This window comes from Heterocephalus glaber, unplaced genomic scaffold (genome assembly GCF_053883595.1).
Source record: "Heterocephalus glaber isolate CG9 unplaced genomic scaffold, H.glaber_assembly_v1.0 deba00001497, whole genome shotgun sequence".
Taxonomy (NCBI): Eukaryota; Metazoa; Chordata; class Mammalia; order Rodentia; family Bathyergidae; genus Heterocephalus; species Heterocephalus glaber.
The window spans coordinates 65,133,506-65,153,854 of NW_028258320.1; the positions used below are offsets into that span (position 1 = coordinate 65,133,506).

At 55.5% G+C, this 20,349-nt stretch overlaps 1 protein-coding gene across 1 annotated transcript in view; it reads right to left on the bottom strand.

Annotated features, from left to right (window-relative positions):
- Positions 1 to 6,521: 6,521 nt before the first annotated feature.
- Grk5 (G protein-coupled receptor kinase 5) overlaps positions 6,522 to 20,349 on the bottom strand; it is a 221,401-nt gene continuing 207,573 nt past the window's right edge. Inside the window, exons 10-16 of the mRNA XM_004838829.3 lie at positions 19,273 to 19,310; positions 17,732 to 17,821; positions 16,106 to 16,314; positions 13,268 to 13,405; positions 9,322 to 9,459; positions 8,760 to 8,891; positions 6,522 to 7,196 (exon numbers count right to left, since the gene is read on the bottom strand). Coding sequence (XP_004838886.1) covers positions 7,110 to 7,196; positions 8,760 to 8,891; positions 9,322 to 9,459; positions 13,268 to 13,405; positions 16,106 to 16,314; positions 17,732 to 17,821; positions 19,273 to 19,310 — 832 coding nt within the window. The 3' untranslated portion in view covers positions 6,522 to 7,109. The remainder of the gene's footprint in view (positions 7,197 to 8,759; positions 8,892 to 9,321; positions 9,460 to 13,267; positions 13,406 to 16,105; positions 16,315 to 17,731; positions 17,822 to 19,272; positions 19,311 to 20,349) is intronic.

Genomic DNA, 20,349 nt, shown 5'->3' on the forward strand with positions numbered 1-20,349 from the left:
TGAGGCCCCCACCAATGTCTTTGGTGAATGCATTGCTTTATGACTTTCTTCTGTTCATCATGTAACCTCTTTCACAGTGGAACATGTCCAGGGTAACTTGAACCTGTGTTCCCAGGCCGTGGTCACTCATGTGTGACTCAGAATAAGCTATTTCTTATTACCTTTGGGGTAAAATCTGTGTTTTGCAACGACAGCCTCCCTGAGGCCTCTCTCCTCAAAGTGTGGTCAGCTGGGAGGTTGCTGGAAGGGTCCTAGTACAGGCAGCACAACTGGGGCTGGGAGCCCACTGCCCCTCCATCCACCTGAATTTGGACAGCAGGACAGACCTCATCCTCCTTCCACCATCCTGAGAGAAGCAGGAATAAAAATAACAAAGACCTAGGCAATCTCTTCAGTTGCAGGCCAGAGCACTTGGCCTGAACTTCAGTAACGTTTTCCCCACTTGAACCTCATTAAAGTTTCATACATATGGACTGCATCTCATGCCTGAGATTAAATCAGCCACTTCTGGGACAGACAGGGGTATTGTGGGGCTCTGAGAAGACTCAGCACCCTGTCAGTCATTTCTGTCCATCTTATCCAGAGTTCCAGTGAAAGGCACCTGGGGTGGGGTGCATATCTTTTTAAATCCCAAAGCCTGATTTATCTTCACCTTTTTCCTGCTCCCCTGCCATCCTGACACTTTTCTGTCCATGCCACCTTTTTGTTTCTGTTGGCACGGAACTTCCCTGAGCACACCTTCCCAATATCTTCAATAAATGTAGCTACATTTTCTTTTCCCATTTGCAGTACACTTGCAATTCTTTGCTTGCTGTACACAAGAACCTGGAATCTATTTCTCGGATCCATCACTAGGTGTCAGTTCCAGACCCACTGAATTAGTCTCTTTTACCAAGATGCCCAGGTGAGTCAGTGGTGCTCTAAGCCTCCCTACCCTAGGGCATGTCCACCCTAGAACTCTGAATTCCCTCCAGCTGGCTGAGGAAGGCCTCTGTCCTGCAGTTTCCCCCAAGGCAGCTGAACCAGAGCCCTTTGGCAATTGACCCAGGCCTGGACAGTGTTTAGCTTGAGGAACTGCTGGCCAAAGTCCTACTGTGCCCTGAGTGCCTGCTCCCAAGGTCTGACTTCCTGCCTCTTCATAGTCTCTGGGGGGCCAGGTGGATCCTGGGCCCTGAGAAACCCCTCCTAGAGGGATAGCACCTGCGCTTCCTGGCACAGTGGTGCCTACTTCCAGCTGCTCCTAGAAATGGACCAGATAAAGACCCTTTTGGTGCCGTTGCCTACCAGTGCATGTCTGTTTGGAGTGCAGAGTGTGGGAGAGGTGAGGGACGGGGCTTCCTCCTTCCCGGTCTGACTTGTCTGCCTGGACAGCATGGTGAGAACGGCTCGTGGGCCGAGGCTTGGTGGGCAGTACTGTGGTACTCCTCCCTCAGGCTCCACATCTGGAGGGACAGTGGCTTCTGTCTCCTGGAGGCTGGCTGGGGCAGTGGCGGTTTCTGTAGTGGTGGCACAGCCTCCGAGAGAGTGTGGGGCCCTGCAAGGCCGGGGAAGGTCCTCTTCATTCCCGAGAGGGCCCCATTCCAAGGCTTAGAGGGTCTCTACTCCTGCGTTCTCTCCTTGGAGTCGTCTTGCGCATCGGCAAACCCTTGGCTGTGGGTTCCTCAGCTCTCCACTCAGCAGCGCCTCCACCATCCCAGGAGAGACCCTTTCCCAGCTGCAGCCACTCCCAACCTGGCCAGTGGCCAGTTCTACTTTCTGTCCAGTTCCAAAGAGGGTCCCCCAATAAGTAGCTTCTGTCCTGACTCTATCCGAGAAAGACTCCTGCTTCCAGGAGCCAAGGGGAAGAAGGTATTGCAATTTCCTGTATTCCATGGGAGAATATGGACTCTAGACCCTGTGTCAAGATTCTGGGCAGAAATGAGCCTCAAACCTCAACTCCTTGCTCAGGTGCTCCCCTTGCCTTGACCAAGTACCTGGTGAGGCAGCATGGAGCTCCTACCCTGGGCTGGGGTGTAAGTGTGGGGTCGGGCAGGGGCCTGCTCACAGATCAGAAGGGATCCAGAAGCCAGCAAGTTGGTGCACGCCTACGATCCCAGCATTCGGGAGGTGGAGGCAGTAGGACTGCAACTTAGTGAGCAGCCTAGACTACACAGTGAGACCTCGTCTTGAAAAAAAGAGGGATCCAGAAACTGCCAGAATGGCCTTGTCCTCAAGGGCATGGCCCCACGCTGGGCCTCACCCTGTTCTCACTGGTCCTCCAGTTGTCCTAGCATAATGGCTTTACCCCTTTTGACAGACAAGACAGTGAGACTCGGCATGGCCTGCTCAAGGTCACACAGGGAATGAGGGGTTTCCTGAGTCCAAAGTTCTGTTCATTCTACAACCTTTGTCTCATGCCTCGATTCCAATGCATAAGGGCCACCCTGCTCACTAGCTGCCCTGTGCAAGGCCGGGCAGCCAGGCCAGCCTCCCTGCCGAGCCTGCCTGTTCCAGATGACACACATGTGCCTCATCTGCCATGGTGGGCTTTGCTACCCGGCTCCTCCTCTCTGCCACATGGCTGGAGCCATCTGCTGGGTTCTGACTCAGAAGCTGATAGCCTGGCCACTGGTGGGAGGCTCAGGGGGTGGTCAGTGTGTGGGCCAGATCTGGGTGGGGAGGAACTGTTAACTTCGGCAAAGGATTAACCCAAAAGCCACTGCAGCAGGAAGGGGATCAGCGGGCCATTGCCACACAGGGACAGCACAGGACAAGATTTCAGCAGAAGGAAAGAAATGCAGTGTTATTTTCATTAAGGAGTTTATTTCTCTTTAAAAAGAAAAACAGTGGTTCGATCTAGGCACAGCAGCACTGTGACATGTTAGACAGAACACAAAAGATTCAGAGCAGCAGAAAGAAGCCATTAACTTCAGGAGTGATCTCCCAAATGGAGCCATTTTTATTCATCAGTGATAAAATCTCCCTGAAAAAAAACCAGTAACCTTTGGATACTAGAATGATTATTAGTATTTTAACAATGCCAATAGCCACAAAGCTCTCCTAATTGAGAACATTTGCTTTGGATCTATTATAAAGATGACTTCTTAATGAAGTAGGAAAAGACATCTAGATTCTTTTGGGAAAGTGTCCTTCCCTCCTAAGGACAGCTACTTTGTCACATGTTTTAAGTCACTGTCCCCAGCACGAGCCTTTAAGTTTTGGCCAGAGGAGATACACGGTGCCCGGGCAGGGTTGGCTCGCACATCTCTGACCTGCAGCAGCTGTGTGGCTGATTGTGCAAACAGGTGCAGAAGAGGCTAGGGGTGGGGTGAAGGTCCCCAAACTGTGGTCTGCTGTGATCGGAAGAAATGAGTTCTCTGCTGTCCATAACTCCCATGGCTATGTGGCTTTCAAATGCACAAAGACTTATTTACTATCTTTCCCTACCAAATGGCAAGAAGTTAGAAGGTCCTATCTCAGAGTATCAGGTTATGAAAACAGGAGACAACCGAAGAGGTTGTCTGGGAAGGGTGTGAGTGTTCAGTGAGAAAAGCAAGCACACAGCAGCCCCAAAGAAGGGCCAAGTGTCACTTAGGCGTTTTCTCTTCCTCTTTGGAGACTTCCGGTAGTCCAAGAAGCTAGTGTCCCGTTTGGCAAGGCCTGGGATACCAGGCTCACAAAGGATGTGGTGTCTCCTCTGTACTGAGGTCAGCAGCTCTGTGAAAAAGGTAGAAAAGTGGAACAGCAACCGCAGCCTTTCAGGACAGGATATCGTGTGGAAGAAAAGGATGGATTTCAACTGTAGTGCCAAGCTCTCTGGAGAGGCATGGCACCTTCCTGGTCTCGGTATCCTCAGCACTTGCCTGGGCTCCAGGGAAGGCAGCCACATCTCACTGTGCCTCCCAGTGCATGCACATGTGCCCCAAACTCACCACCACCATCCTAGGTCGTCGGGGTGGGGGGTATCCTGCTGCTGCCTGCCTGCCTCTCCGAGGCAGCAATGAACTTTGAGAGACCACATGTCCGCAGGCTGCTGCAAGTGAGCAACCCTGGAGCCCTAGGGTTCAGGTTCAAGCACGAGTGGGCCTGTGATGGACGCCATCCTCTGTGAAGGTGCAGACCAGGCCTGTAGGACACTCTGGGAATCTCCTACAGGACATGACAAACACTCTCAAGTCAGAGTGACCATGGCAGAGACTACCCTGTCCACCAGGGACGATGGCTTGTCTTCTAAATAGCAGAAGCAGAGATGCTTCTGGGAGACCCTGCGTCTCACCCCAAAGGCACGAAATCAGCGAACATCTGGTGAGAAAAATGTCACTCTTGGAGCAAGAAAGGCTCTTCTTCAGAAAGCTGAAATGCAGGAGAGAGTTACATCCATCCGCCATCCAAATGTGCCTCCTTCTGGACAGGTGAATGGGTGGAGGGAGGGGTTGTTTTTAATTTTAAAAATATCTTTTTAAAATGCAGCTATAGAAACCAAAGTTGGAGGGGGAGCAAAGTGGGGAAGGGTTAGGGACTCGGACTCAACGGAGAGAAGGGCTGGTTTTCAGGCACTGTTCTTGAGATCCCTTCTCTTACTGTGGAGCCATGGATGGGCCAAGGGAATAGACTGAATAGCTGTGTGACTGCCCTACCTCCCACGGGCACTGGGAGACAGGGGGCAATGTGAAGGAAGACGAGTTATCACGAGTCAGTGCCAAGGCCTGTGCCCTGGGACTGTTGGGCTTCTCATGGTAGCCAAACTTTTACTTTCTCTATCCTTGGGGATCCTTTGCTGCCAATGGACAGTGCCTTGGCTTTGGGGCATGGAGAGACCCGGCTGCCCGACACCATTCCATCCGGCAGGGGTTGACTGGCCCTGAATGGGCAAAGAGAATGAACCTGGGAAGGAGTCTGAGGGGGTGGCTTCGGCCGATGCCCTCCCCGGAGGATGATAGACCTTCTTTTCCTTAAAGAAGGAGCATCAGCAAGAGTTAAGGATCCAAGAGCATCCCACTTCTTGGCAGAACCTGAATACAGCTGTTTGTATTTGGTTCCTACACAGTGCAAGAAAGGGTACCAGCTTCCAGAGATTGTCTTGAAGATGATAATACTGCACAGTAGAAGGAGTTGAGGGAAGCCTGATTGTTTCTTCTCTCCCATTTGTTTGTAAAATGACCTCAAAATGATCAGTCCCAAAGGCCAGGGCCTTTTCTAGCAGCATGCCCCAGGACCCCTGGCAAAGTCTGGGAGCAGATCTTGAACATGTGGTCCTGAGGCTGATGTGCTCAGGATATTCCTCCCTAAAAGCTTGTGCCCCAAATCTGCTGGGTCAGCCAGAGAAACATGTTTGGGACAGTCACAACCCCAGCCCCACAAATGTCCTAAGGTGTTGGTTCTCATATTTCAGGGTCATCAAAATGATCTAAAGATGCAGGGCCAGGGATATAGCTCAGTGGTTCTGTCGCTTGCCTCGAAAGTGCAAGGTCCCGAGTTCGATCCAGGGTACAAAAAGAAAAAAGCAGATTTCCAGGCCCAGCTCAGAGATCCTCACACGACAGGTTTGGGGCCAGGCCTGGAAATCTGCATTTTAACAGCAGGAGTGGATGCAGGTGATGTCTGGCCCAACGTGCGAGAATCCCTGGCAGCTCCTGGTGGCTGAGATCAGTTCTGAGGCAGAGTTGGACACAGGAGCTCAGCCAGGCAGGGGAGATGTGAGGCCAGCCTCTCACCCTGACCTGGCTCCTTGTCCCCTCCTGAGGCAGCCAGGGTGGCCAGCAGCTCCCCGGGGCTGAAAAGCCATGCTACCAGGGTCTGGGGACACCCACAGAAGCTGTTGGTTTGGCAAAGCCACTGAGCCCTCCAGAGGCTACTTGTACCTGAAGCTTTGTATCGCCTAATTAGAACTTGCCTCTGCCCCAGCTCTCCTTGGGCAGTGACAGTGAGTATGTGTTGAGTGTCCTTGGTGGCCTGGTCTCTTCTGAGGTGTCCCAGATGAGGGAGACACGACCTCATCCATGCCACACGGGCAAGCAAAGCTCTGGGTCCCATGAAGGCATCAGGACCTGATGAACATTTCGGGAATGGGCCAAGCCCGGGGGAAACCTCTCTCCTCTGACAGGTGAGGCTGTCACTCAGGATGCCTACGGACCCTTGCTTCCATGGTCCTGAGTGTTTGGGACATTTGGGGCTCCATGAGTGATCCTTGTCATCACTTGCTTCCTTTAAAAATAATACATAAAAAATTCACAAACACAACACCAACCTCTTGAAAATGGCTGGTTTTAGCAGCCAGGCCCTGCTCAGAGTGCACTGGGTTGAGGGTGATCCATTCTGTGTATTGGCCGCCTTCCTGCAGGAAGGGGAGCCCAAGGGTGGGAGAACATGGCCCGGTGCCCCTGCAGGAGGTGTGCACGCCAGCAACCCCGGGGCCCCAGAGGAGATCCCGGCAGGGGCACGGTGGGGGGACCCCAAGTGCATTCTCGGCATTTCATTTGGATCTTTACAAGCTGGCAAGGGGGGTAACAATGTGAGGAAAGGATCAGAGAGATGGCTGTAGGTAAATGCAACCAATCCTTTAAAGGTGAAAGGTGAAAGATGTTCTACATTTAATAAAAACATTTTCTCATTTGAGGCTCTGGAAGTCTGGAGTCACATTTTTTTTTTTTTTTTGTAAATCCCTTCCTCCTAAAATGTCTTTAAAACACATGGCTTAACAGTGGCTGCACAGAAAATATACACCCTCAAAGTCTGACTTTCATTTAAATACAAATATACAAAATGTAAACTGAGACAATAGAGAAATTTACAAAACTTTTCTTTAAAAATAAGAAAGACAAAATTCAGTTCTAGTTAGGACGCTATTAAAATACGTGCAAGTTGTCGTATCTCACGGGGTTTCTATTGCAATGTTCATCGAGGGCAAATCCAATCCACCCCGGTGTGGGGCCACCTTGGAAAACAGACCTGAGTGGAAATTTCTTTGTGAAACCTCAAGGCTCGTAGAGGGGGTCAGCGGTCTCCTTCCCCAGCTCCCAGGGGTGCTGCTGGCCTCCTGGCCAGAGCGGAAGCACCGCTGGCCACAGTTCTGCTTTCCTAATAAAAGGTCTGGGCTGGTTTCGCAGTGGATGTCAAGGCCAGAGCTGAAACTAGCTGCTTCCAGTGGAGTTTGAGCTGACGTGGTTTGAATTTATGTGGTGGTTGTGACTCGGTGAACTCTTGGAATTGTTCTGATGCTGGGGTGGGAGGGAGAGAACACGATGGAGTCAAACCCTGGGCTGATACACCGTGGGGACCTGCAAGTGGGGCAGTGGGGCAGGGCTGCTCCAACACACCTCTGCTTTCTACCGCGTCTGCATTCTCTCCTGCAAACCTGGGTTCAAAGACCCAGAGAGCTTTATCTGGTGCCTGGGAAGAGCCATGGAGTTAAGAGAAGGGGAGAAGGGAGTTCCTCCTGTAACGTCTGTATAAATTAAAGCCTACAGGCCTGTTTGGGTTTGAAGCCTAAATCTGCCTCCCCCAAAGCTGAGTGACCTTGTACACCTCAGTTAACCTCTGTTTCCTGGCCTGTAATGTGTAGCAAGAGCAGCTTGTTGGGATACAAAATGAGGCTGGGTAGCCGAAGGGTCTGGACTCGTACCTGGCCCTCAGGTGACTGGCTGCTTGTCACTGCCCTGGCATCCCTGTGGGCACTGGGCCCTCAGACGGCAGGGAGGAGAGAGAGAGGCTGGGAGCATTTGTTTCATGGGTGCGGGAGCCGGGCCCTGGGCAGGGGACCAGCCTCTACCTCGAAGGCTCCTTCAGGACGCTGGGTGGTGGTGTTTCTAGCCCAAGTTTTCATGGGGGCAAACAGGACAGAGACGTTTGCTAAGTGGCCATCTAACTAAGAGGCCCAGGGCTGGATGCGAGCCTGGGTCCGTAAGACTCCACAGCAAGTTCTCTTCCCAGGACTGTGGCAGGTCCCGGGGGCTGGGACACACGGGCAAGGGGATATTTCTCTCTGGAAGTTCAGTTTCACTTGATGGAAGCATTTAAAAATAATGAGAGTGAATCCAAGGCTTCACAATGAGCTTCAGATTTTCCCCCCAATTTTATTTTAAGATGAGGTGGGTGGAGGATATTGCTAAGTTGCCCAAGCTGGCCTCAAACCTGCAGTCCTCCTGTCTCAGGGTCCCAAGTAGCTGGGATTACATGTGGGCACGACAGTGCCGAGAAAAGGTTATATTTTTATATCATATAAACATGAGTACATTATAGCACAGGGCGGGAAGCTTGCACAGAAGTTTTAGATTAAATCACAAACTCAGGGACCTCAGCCTGCACGTTCTCTTTATAAGCCTAGTGTTCGCTCCTGGTCCTGTCATCCCAGACCCTCCCTATGGCCTCACCAGATATGTGGCCCTCAGTTTCCTCATCTGTGAAACGGCAGCAGCTTATCCTTCCCCAGGAGGCCCAAGGGCAGCAGTGTACCCCATACCCTGACCTACAGCCTGGCACGCAGGAGGCGTGGAAGACTTACTGGTGGGCTGAATGAGTTGTTTACTCAAGCCTGGGGTTTGGTGGATATTAAGTTGGAGGACCCCTGGGGAACTTCCCAGCCCTGGGCCTGGTCCGCAGGGAAGCTCCATAAACACCGACCTTCATCCCTGCTACCAGAGGAGGTAGGGTTCCTGCCAGGAGGCCTCCTGGGAAAGGGGGCCACTCCCTGGGGAAGGGAGAAAGTGAGGAGAAAGGTGTGCGTGGGAGGGGCTCCCAGCCAGGGGTCTGGGGCTGTGGTCAGGCCCACCCAGGCCTCTCACCTGACGCCGGAAGAGCCTCTGGAGCAGCCCTTTCTTCGGTGGTTCAGGAGGCTGACTTCTGTTCAGGTCCGATGAGAGGCTGCCATCAGGCCCAAACACGTTCAGCTCCTTAAAGCATTCTGTCTCTATCATCTGCGGAGGCCAAGCAGCGACACTGCGTCACCTGGAGTCAGGAGCCCGGCGGGGCCATCTCTGAGCCTTGTCTTCCCTGAGCCCTGCCTGTCTCTGTGCAGGTGCCAGTGGGGACAGAAACCACCAGAGGGGGCACCCTTCTACCTCTGAGGAATCCGGGGTCTATGGCCACTAATCGGTTCCCACTTCCCTAACTCAGCTCCGCTTGTGCCTTGGGCAGCGGCCGTTTCTGACTTCCTTCCCAGCCAGACCTATTGGGAGGCTGCTCCTCACCCCTCTGGGCTTTGGCACCTTCTGACCGTCCCCGCACCATGCCCTTGCCCAGGCCCAGCGGCTGCACTCTGTCCCTGCAGCACGCCTCCACCTCCATGTCACCTGAAGCGCGGACCATCCTCCCTCTCAGATCGAAGCCAGGGCTCTCCCCACCCACCTCGTTCTGCCATGGGATGGGCACGGAGCCAGTGGAGAACTTGGAGTAGAAGTCGTCATCCGTGTGGTCCAGGTTGACGCCCTTCACGGTGGAGAACTGCTCAATGTCCAGCACGTCCTTACAATACACGGCCCGAGGCTGAGGGAGGCAGATGGCCAGGTCACTGTGGGCTCCAGTGTCCCCAAGACAGGGCTTAGGGTTCTGATGGGAAGCAGAGGGGGCATCTTCCCCTGGCCCCTCCACCAGACCTGAGCCGTCCTCTCAGACCCATTGAGGGGGTCCCTGCTGTTGTAAAATGAGAGCAGGGGGCTCCCAACTGCCCTGCCCAGGGCTCCCTCATGCCATCGCTCTTGCATACCCTACAGGTCACCCGGTGGTCTCTTTCCAGATGGGGCCTCAGGTGGAGAGATCACTTCTGTCTCTAAACTCATGCTCCTCAGCCCCTGGCACCCCACACTCCTGTCAGACGGTCCTGGTTACCGGACGCACTGGAAGGTGGGAACATTTCCAGTGCCATCTTGTTGGATGACAGGTTGTCCCAGGCCATTGTTTGAGGTCTCAGGTCAGTTCCTCCATAGAGAGAGTGAACGGTGGGGACCCAGAGCCAGAGCAACGGCCCATGAGGGACTGTGCCCTGGGGCTTCATGGGGCTGCCTGATGCAGCTCTGGCAGGAATGCCTCCTGGTCCCTTTTCATACTAGGGGCCTGTTGGTCTCTGCAGCCAGACCGATCTGAGCTGGAGTCCCAAGCATGAGCTTAGGACTCTGGGAAAGTTACTCGTGCCTCCAAGGCCTCAGGAGCTGTGAGTACAAACAGGGATAACACAAGCTCTCCGCCACAGGGCTGAGGGGAGTGTCTGCTACCACTCCTTACGCCTGTGCATGAGCTGTTGTGTTTATGGTGGTGCAGCTTTACCTCAGTGGCCCATCAGCCATTGAGCTGGGGCCCTGCGCTAGGCCTGGGCTCACAGATATGGACCTGGTGGGGCCCTGTCCTCCAGGAGATCCAGCCTGGGGGAGACGCTTCCAGGGGCTCTGGGCACCTGAGGATGTGGAGATGACTCCAGGTTGGGTGCAGAGGACAACCCAGACCCAGCAGCACCTGCTTCTGGAGGGCAGAGGCCATCTCCTGTTCAGTGTCCTCGTGCCCTGGCCCGGGGCCCAACATAGACATCGGTTAATTTGAAGGCTGTGAATCTAGCACATAGCCTCATATGGGCTGCAGTCAGCCAGGAAGGCTAAGACTCCATACTGCTCTTGGGCCTCTGTACTTTCTGGGGCCCTCCAGTCCTGTCAGGGCACGAGCAGGAGGCTTGAGGTCACACAGACCCCAGAAGAGCAAACCACAGCTCAAGTGTCCACAGGCACTGGAAAGGTGGGGTGGGGATGTGCAGTCATGCAGCTGTGATGTGCCTTCTCCATTCCCTAAGGCCCAGCGTGCACACACTGTGGAATACAGTGTCGGCATCAGCTGCATCGTCTGCAGGCCCAGTGCAAAGTGCAAACGCAGGGTCCCCTGCTCAGAACTTATCAGAATTTCAAGGTGGCAACAGTGGGGCACAGACCCAGGTGGGGGCCAGGTGATGGTAGGCACCAAGCCCATGAAGCTGGCCTTGGGAGGAGCACGGACAGTTTTTTTTTTTTTAAAGGGCGTTAAAAAAAATCTGTACTGGCACAGAAATCTATCTAACTTGCCAAAACCTATCCTCTTGTGGCTATTCTTTCCTTGGAGATGTTTCCTTTTGGAATACATTTGCTTTGGTTTTGAAGAGTCAAGTGAAGTGAAAAAGATGAAGTCAATAATAGCACCGTGGGTTATAAATGTGGCCACAGCCTGAAAGGGGTGGGCAAAGCACCGTGCAAGGCTGGCTGGGAGGATAGGAGGGGGAGGAGGTGGTGCTGAGGGGCAAAGCCCCTGGCTCACAGGGACCCACACTCTGAGTCCTGCAAGCTCCATTCACCATCCCCTCTGCTAGCACATCCGTGGCCTCGCTGTCCAGAACAGGGGCCACAAGTGGTACCTTGGAAGTGGGGAGAGGAGCTGACTGACAGGTGAGCTGAGAGCTTCTGTAACCGACAGGCAGGGTTATACCCAGGTGACCAACCACGCCCACGTGTCTGGACACAGGACTTTCAGTGCTAAAAGCAGGACAGTCCCAGGCAAATCTGGATGGCCAGCTGCCCGGGTTATCACAGACGCATCTTCTGGGAGCCAACTCCACAGCCGAGAGGGCTCTTCTCCCAGCACTGCCTGGCCAGCTCCATGCAGAAGCCTCTGTTACTCTATTGTTTCCTCATTTTTATTTCAGGGGGTTTTGCTGACACCTCTCCTCCTCTTCAGACTGAGAGTCCCTTGATGGAAACAACCTGGTGTTGTTTACCATGGGTCCCCTGCAGCCTGGCCCAGGGCCTGGAGGATATTGGGAGGTTGGGAAATGTTTCTTGTGTCACGACTGATCTCATCCTACCACCACAGCAACAGATAGCCCAGAGGCCAGGGCATGGTTCCGAACCTTTGCCATGACCCTTGCCTGGGTCCCCACCTCATCTGTAACCCAGGATATGAAGCCGCTAACACAGCTGCCGTGTCCTTGCAATCACTTAGGTGGTTTCCAGGGATACCAAGTAGTGGCCATTGCATAGCCCTTGATGTTCAAAACAACAAACTCCACACTGGGGCCTTGGTCCAAGATGAGTATTTTTCATGTTCTCCAGGTGATTCTAAATGGGTAACTGGGGTTTAGAGCAAATGCCAAAACTGGGATGCTCTCTCCACTACCTGCTGAAATTCCACTTCGGGTGAGTTTGTAGCATTCAGGGACTTTCACTCTTTATGTTCTCAATGGCCCCCTTACCCCCTGAAAGCATTCCCTGGCCACCCCCATAATACAGATACCACAGCTGGACAGATGGGGTCAGTGGCGTTACTGTTACACACAGTGCTCAGCACCCAGCAGGGCCTGGCTTCCCGGACCTGCTGCCACCAGGATAAGAAGGGAGACCTCACCTAGAGGAGACCCAAGGACCGCCCCCCATCTGCCTCCACGCAGTGCTATGTTGGTCAGTGGTGAACAACTGGCCCGGGGGTTGGGGTAGGAAAGCTCAGATTTGTATTACTTGCCAGCTGCTGCGGTATACATATTCCCACCCTGAGCTATTGCAACCTAGCAACCTGGAGTTCCTGACCACAGAACTGGGAAGAGATGGGCAAAGCAGTCCCTCTGCACAGCAATGTTCCCATGACCTCTGCAGTCCCTGGCTTAGTTTCTCAGCCACGCCCAGATGTCAACTCCTCAGTCCATGGGGGATTTGGAGGGGCAGAGGCTAAAGCAGGCCTTTCTGGCTTCTGACTCCTTGACTGGACACACCATGGGCCCTGGAATGGCAGCCTAACGGCTGGGCTCTCTCAGTCCCTGATCACACTGAGCTGGGCTTTACAGACCACACGGGGGCTCTTCAAGGACAATCCTAACTTAACTCCCTGTAATTTGAGCTGGCTATGCCTGGCTCAGAGCCTAGTGTAAACAGTAGGTGCTCAATGCATGTTAAGTTGAACTGAATTCGGTCATCCTTTTCAAAGAACTCTCCATTCAGGTTTTGTTTTGCCCTTAAATGGCCCTGGCAGATGGGGGAGTGGGTGTCATTGGCCTCTTTGGACAGGTGAAGACACTGAAGCTTGGGAGGGCTTTGTCTGTATCCTCTGAGTCTCTGAGCAACCAGTGTGGGGCTCCCTGGCCCACAGTCATCTGTGCCTCCTGGTGCAGAGCTCATTCGTGGCATCAGCATGGGTCACCAGAGGAAGAGGTGGTGGGCACTCTGGTCCCCGCGAGGATGGTGGCCCACTCGGAGGCAATGGATGAGGCACAGCCCTGGGCCCTGCCCGGCTGGGGAGGGTGGCCAGGCAGTGGTGGTCTCAGAGGTGCCGGGGGCTGGGGGAAGCTACTTACATCAGGAACGAAGGGAGGCTCCAACATGCCGGCCTCCAAGCGCTTGAAGTTCATGCTCCTGAAGAAGGGGTGCCTTTTGACCCCGGCTGCACCCTCCACCTGGCAGCCAAGCCTCTGCTTTGCGTCCTTGGTGAGCAGCTGTAATGAAAGAGCCTCATGAGCACGCCCCTGGGCCCTTCCTCCTGCCTGGAGGCCGGAGGGCAGAGGCTTGTTGGGACATCGGTGGTCTCTGTCCTCCCCACTGTGTCCTGAGCCCTCCTGGGATCCTGGCTTCAGCCTCCTTCCTCCAGTGAAGGCCAGGTCTTGAGAGGGTCCCTGCCCCATAAGGGGACCAAGGTGGCAGCAGGACAAGCACCAGGTCCTGTCTTTGCAAGGACTAAGGCTGGCATTTAGTCACTGACACTGTCAACCTGTCGTGTCAAGCTGGTGCCCACATGGTGGCTTCTCTTCTCTCATGTAAGGAATTGGAACTCTGATCTCCCTGTTCCACGAAACCCCAAAGAAGCAGGGCTCCCTGTGTAGAGCCTGGCCCTGCTGTGATGGCCCTGAAGTTGTGCTGGCTGTCCAGACAGGAGGCAGAAATGAGGGTGAGGAGAGGGGTAGGACACAGGAATGTCAGCCAGGAGCCAGGGCTTCTGGTTTTTCAAGAGATGCCAGAGAATAGTTGAGACGTGTGACCTTCTGCACCTCAGGGGCCAGTGCTGCCTAAGTCCTCTGCCTGCCGCGATGGAACATACCTGAGACTGCTTCTTCGCTGTCTGTACAGCACCCTTCTTAGATTTGTAGGGCGAGAGCTGCCAGAGTCCAGGAAAGCCCTACGGGCCCAGGGCCTCCCTGGTTTCCCTGTGAGACCAGCCCTACAGTATCCGGAGCTGTGCCTGCTGGAGGGGACTCAGGCAGGACTGGCTTCCAGACCTAAGAGGCTACAGTTAAGGGTGAGGAGGAGGCCCAAGACTAGAGTACCAAGACACCAAGATCATTTGTAAGAGAAGAGGGTGGTTCTTTCACGGGAGAAAGACCGGGCCAGTGGTTTGACACTTTGCAGGCACAGGTCATGTTTATAGGACCAGCAGGCTTGGCCGCTGCCTTTCCACCAGTGGCCACCAGGGGGCAGCAGAGGGATAGCAGCGTCCCAGGTTGCCAGCCCAAAGCCTGGCGCTAAACCAGATTTGGGTGAGGGTGAGGGTGGGGGTGGGGGTCCTCTCTGTCTCCTGCCTGGGCCCCTCCAGTAGGCACAGCTCCGGATACTGTAGGGCTGGTCTCCCAGGGAAACCAGGGAGGCCCTGGGCCCATGGGGCTCTCCTGGACTCTGGCAGCTCCCACCCTACAAGCCTAACATACTCTCAGCTTGTCCCATGTTTCCAGACCTGCTTCTCAGAATTCCTGACGCGGAGCTGGGGCAGCCAGCAATGCTCTGATCACAGCTGACGCCCTCTCCCTCAGCCCTGTCCAGTCTGGTCACACTGGGTAGATAGCGCACCAGGGCACAGACACATGTTGCCAGCAGCCACCCTTCCCCTCCCCTGACCTCTGCTGCACGTTCCTTCTGTCCCCCTACCCCAACTTGGACTGAAACAACTCTTTGGCTCTCTTTGGGGCCTCACAGCCTGCTGTCCAACAGGCTGCACATTACACGGCTCCTCCCTCCTTGTCTATTACACGTCAGTGACAGATCTACGGCTCCGAGTTCTCCTTCCCACTGCTGTGATGTGAGAGGCGGACAGAGGATGGGTGGCTGCAGGAGGGCCCCCCCAGGGCTGGGGGAGCTGTACCCCGCAGTTTGGGGCTGCTAGCAGTGGGCCGGGGTTTCTGGAAGCAGGAGTGAAGCTGCTTTCATCAGCCTGCAGCTGCTCCTCCCTTAACCCCAGGCTAAGCTGATTTTGCGAGCTGAACTTGCCCCAGGGCCACTGTGGACTCAGAAAGGTGGGAAGCAGAGTCCCCTCTGGGGTCCAGCCTGCTCTGCTGTTCGGGGGGCAGTGTGGCTCCAGGAGGGGAGACCGTGGGCTTAGAGGTGTGCAGAGCCAGACACTCGGGCCCTTCTTGTTCTCATGGGGCTGGTGGCATCAGAGGGCAGATACCTGCGGGTGGGACTTGGGAGCCCAAGAGCCAGGCAGGAGCAGGAAGCGGCCATCTCCCCTCCAAGCCGAAGGAAGGGCGGAGGGCCAGCCATGGGGTGGGTAAGGGAGGGGCAGCGCTCCGGGTGGGCCCCACTTCCGAAGGCTTCCCTCACGCCTTCCTCCCCGTGGCTGCCAGCCCACAGCCCTGGCCTGTCCACCCGGCCTGTCCGACCAGTAGTCCTACATGTGTCCTGTGCACAGATGGGGCAGCAGTCACAATCCACAGATGCTGTCCCATGGAAACTTAGTTGCTGTGACCAGCACTCTGCTCAGTGGGTGAAGACCTGCTCATCACTTTCCCTCTGCAGCCCTTAGTCTCAAGCCGGGGCCTTGAGGCCCAGAGCTGCAGAGAGCAGGAGGCCCAAGGTCAGCAGCCCTCAGGGTCCCTCTGTGCCTCACGGACTAGCTTGGGCCATCTTTCTCTGCCCTGTGTTGACTTCCTCGTGGGGACACGAGAGTGTCAGCCCCAGCGTCCCCCTTCCCCTGCGTTGTGGGGCACCCCGCCCCCAGCTCCAGGATTCTCCGGAGGCCTTTGCTGATCACCCCAGTCCCCAGCAGGGAGCACTAGCACCTCTGGCTTGCCGGGTTGCACCGCCCACATCCAGCCTGTCCTGAGCCTGAGCCTGCAGTCTGCTTGGTGCTCTGAGGATGGGCCGGGGCTGCCGGGGGGCTGGCACTGGATGGCAGCTGGAGGGCGGCGCCCAGCTCACCAGGAACTCACCATCCTGCAGATGGACTTGGCCTCCTCGGAGAACTTGTGGGAGTACACCTCCTCGGTCTCCAGGACCCGACGGTCCACCTCCTCCCGCTTCACCTTCTCCTTGCGGCCGCGGAACGGTGACTGGCCCTCGATCATCTCGTAGATGAGGCAGCCCAGGCCCCAGTAGTCGGGGCTCAGGCCGTATCGTTGGTTGTTCAGGACCTCTGGAGCTGGGGGTGAGGACAGCGACAAGGCAGGTGAAGGCCTGCTGGCTGCAGCCTGAGCACACGGGCCAGCCCTGCCTGCTCCTTACCCCGGCTGGGCCTTGGGTGTCCTGTACCCAAGTGACGGGCTTTCATGGCTGGGGTCTGTGTGCACCAACTGCCACCCACCAGCTGCGGTAGGTGCCACCTCCTCCAGGGTGCTGCTCTCATGGTGCTTCTCTATAGCCCAATGGGCTCTGAAGGTGGCCTCAGTACTTTGACCACAGTGGATGGATGTGTCTTCCCTCCCTGATGTCTCCCCGACTTAAACCTGTGCTGCCCTTTTCACTGCCCTGTCCCAGTGACAGGAATGACACCTAGCACATGGCAGGTGCTGTACACATCCGATTCTCAGCAAATAAGGGTGTGTCTACTCAAAGTAAAGATGATTTTAAATGTATCTGGAATTCAGACAACCTCTCACTATGTCTTCCCTACTGCTCTGATAAAATGAATTATAGATTCACCATAGAAGCATAAAAAACGACAGCTCCGTGTCATCGGCAGCCAGAGGCAGCTGCATCGGCACACTCCCTGCTCTGCACACGACACAGGCCGAGCTGACAACGGATGCCACTCTGCGCAGGAGGCGGGCACAGATACACATGCAGGCGCGCAGACCGTTCCTACTGTCCTCCCACCCACTCCTCACCTATGCGTGCGTCTCTGTACTTCCAGCAATGACACAGGCGAGTACACTCACGCGCACACAGACCCTAAAGCCTGCCACATGGCACACAGTCTGAGAAGAGCCCTCCCTGACCAGAGACAAGTCCTGAAACCCACACACGTGCTGCAGGTGCAAGCCTGGGCGGAAGGCAAGAAGGTGCATGGTCCTGGGTTCCTGGCCCTCTCTGCCTCCCAGGGGAAGTCGGGCACGTGTGTGAGGTGTGTAGGAGGAAGCCCAGGGGATGTCCCCTGTTGGAAGGGGATTCTTGGGTCCCCAGATTTAGCTGTGGGGCCTCTCTTTGAAGCTCCTGGGATGTTGGTCTTGGAACAGGCTGAGGGGAATCATGCTTGGTGGCACGGCAGGTCCACCCAGTGTGGAGCCTTCCTTAGTGAGCTCCTCCTCTCAGGGTCTCCCAGAAGAGCTATTTCCCTGCCACACACGCAGACTGCTACTTCAGCAAGGCCTCGCCTGGGACAGCTCCGTGCCAGGCTCTGGCCACCAACCTCTCCACCGCCCAGTGACTCAGCTTTGAGACAGCAGGAGTCGCGCAGGGCTGTGCAGAGCTCGGTTTAGTTAGGTCACATCCTGGGTCACGTCCTGGGTCCCAGTCGCTAGCCCCCTGGCTAAGGCGTCCCCCCAAGCAGCCCCGTGGGTGACCACACTTCCACTTCTGACCAGGGGGGGACTTGGGGAGGCTGAAAGTGTCACACTCACCCATGTAGCCCACGGTGCCCACCCGGCCTCGGATCAGGTCTCCCTCAGGAATCTTCACGGCCAGCCCCAGGTCCGAGATCCTGATGTGGCCTGTGGAGGACAGAGGGGTCAGCAGGTCCCGGGACAGCACGTAGACACCTGGCTTGTACTGAGCAGGGCTGAAGACCGGCAAGGCACACGAGCCCTCGGCGTTTCCATCCATCTATGGAAGATGTGACCCTGATCTGGCCCCTCAGGGCGACCACAAGAGAGTCCAGGTGTGACGTGACGTGTTTAGTTACACTTTTTAGGAATAAAATATAAAGATGCAGAAAGGTGCCTGGATTGGGCTGGACACTGGCCAACCCTGCCCATAAAATGCTCTCCTGGGCTTCTTGGAAGGCTGAGGTTGCCTCCTGGCCTGACTCTGGGATTGCTGCATGGGAAAACTATGAGATTCTCCTGACATTTTGCAACAATTTGCTTAAGGGGAAAAAATTATAAGGCAATTTGGAAAGCAACTCTTTGCCCTGCTGTGTTGGCCTTTAGAGGCGGTTTGGTTTGGTTCCCTGGAGAAACTGAAAGGGCAAATGCTGGCCCCGGCATCTTGGGGCACGGACACAGAACCATCGGGGTGCAGAAGCCCAAGTCCCAGTCTGGGCCCCAAGGCCAGGGAGCACCACACCGAGTGCCTGCTCTTCCTTCAGTGGGGCGTGGCTACCTGGTGCCCCCAGAGGAGGAGCATGTCCCTGCCCATTAGATGTGGATGCCAGGCCCCTGGGAGGCACAGTCCAGAGGCCCCTGCCAGGCCGGAGCTTCGTGGGTTCCCCTGAACCCTGCAGAGCCTGACAGTCAGTGAAGGGGAAGAGCATGTGGGGTCAGCAGTCAGCGTGGGCCTCAGTGTGGGCAGCCCCATACCATGAGGGGGGCAGGCCCTGGGCTCCCTGCTTCTTCACGTGCAGCATCCCACATAGACCTTTCTCCCTTTCCTCTGCTGGGTGCTGAGGGGGCTGGGACATGCAGGAGACCCAGTTTCTGCTCTGGCTCCCCGCTGGTACCGCCAGGTGACCTTGGCAGGCTGGCTCCTGAGCCTGCCTCAGTCTTGTTATCTGTAAAATGGGCCCTGGATGCCACCCTGCCGCTTTCCTGGAGACAGGACAATCTAGTGAGGCAGAAGATGTGAAAACTGATTTCCAGTGTGAGGCTAAATTGTGATGGCATCACTGCTGCTACCACGTGCTCGCACACAGGAGAAAGCAATGGTACACACAAACGATCATGCTGACACACGCTGGCCAGTGCCTGGGAAATGCCAGCCCCCTGCCCACCACTGTCTCCTTCTCTCGGCTTGGTCACAGCGCTTCTTCACCGCACAACAGCTTTATTCACAGCACTGCTCCCCTGGGGCTTGGGCCTGAGGAGCGGGAACGGGGCCTCAGTGGCTCTCAGCCTGGCCTCCCCACCCCTCTCCGCCAGTCCCTGGAGGCTCCGCTCTGGGTGGTTCCTGACGCTCACCTCCACTACCACATCAGAAAGGCTCCCCGAGCCACTCCCTGACTTACCGTAATCGTCTAGCAGGATGTTTTCAGGTTTCAGGTCTCTGGAAGGGAAAGACAACAGACATCTGAGTGCGGCGTTTCTGGGGAGCAAGGACACAGGAGCATCTGGGCTGGCCGCCTTGAGCCACAGGAGCCTTTGTCCCACAGGGCATCTCCTTTCCACTTGGGGCCTGGGCCATCTGGTCTCTCTGGGTCAAGACCATTTTGAGCTTACTTCTTTCCTTCCAGTAATTTAAAACAAATGGTGCCATCTGCTGTGGGGAGCTCCTCGACATGGGAATGTGATTGGGAAGGTTAGGAAAGGCTTGCCCGGGTACCTGTCCAGACACTGACGGCTCCAGGGCCGAGGTCCTGAAGGAAGAGGAGGTCCGAGGGATGACGGAAGGGAAGTGACTGAGCCCAAGGCACCAGGCAGCACCAGAGGGTACAGGGTAGAGGGTGGGCCCAGGAAGTAAGACCCCTGCGGGACAGGCTCCCAGAAGGCTGGCTTGTCCCCCAAATCTGTCCTAGCCTGGGCGAATCAAGCCAGAGGGCACAGCTACAAGTGCAGCTGCTTCATCCTGTTCCTGGCCTGTCTTCCCTTTGCTAACAGGATCTTGCCCACAATAAGGGGAATATCTGCCTTCCCAGGATGGGGGCAGGCAGCAGAAGGGGCTGGCTTCCCTGGTAAAGGGTCTTCTCTGTGGGTAAAGGAATGGCCTAGAGCAGGATGTGGGCATCTCAGTTACCCTGCAGGGCAAACAGATCCAGGGTCCAGTTCTCAACCAACTGGCTTTAACAGATGCCAGCTGTCCTCATGGAAGGCCTAAGGCACCCAAATCTTCAGGGCAGCCTCACAAAGTGATGCTTCAAGTTGGTATATACTTGTTTATTTATTTATTTTTGGTACGGGGGGCTCAAACTTGGGTCCTTGAGCTTGCGCAGCAGGCGGCGAAACCACTGAGCTAAATCCCCGACCTTTGTTGCTGTTGTTGACATCACCTTTTGCTGTGTTGAGGGGAAGGCAAGAGGGGGTAGAAGGGAGGGTGGACATGATCATAGCATGATACATGCATGGGAATGTCAGTGAAACTTGTATAA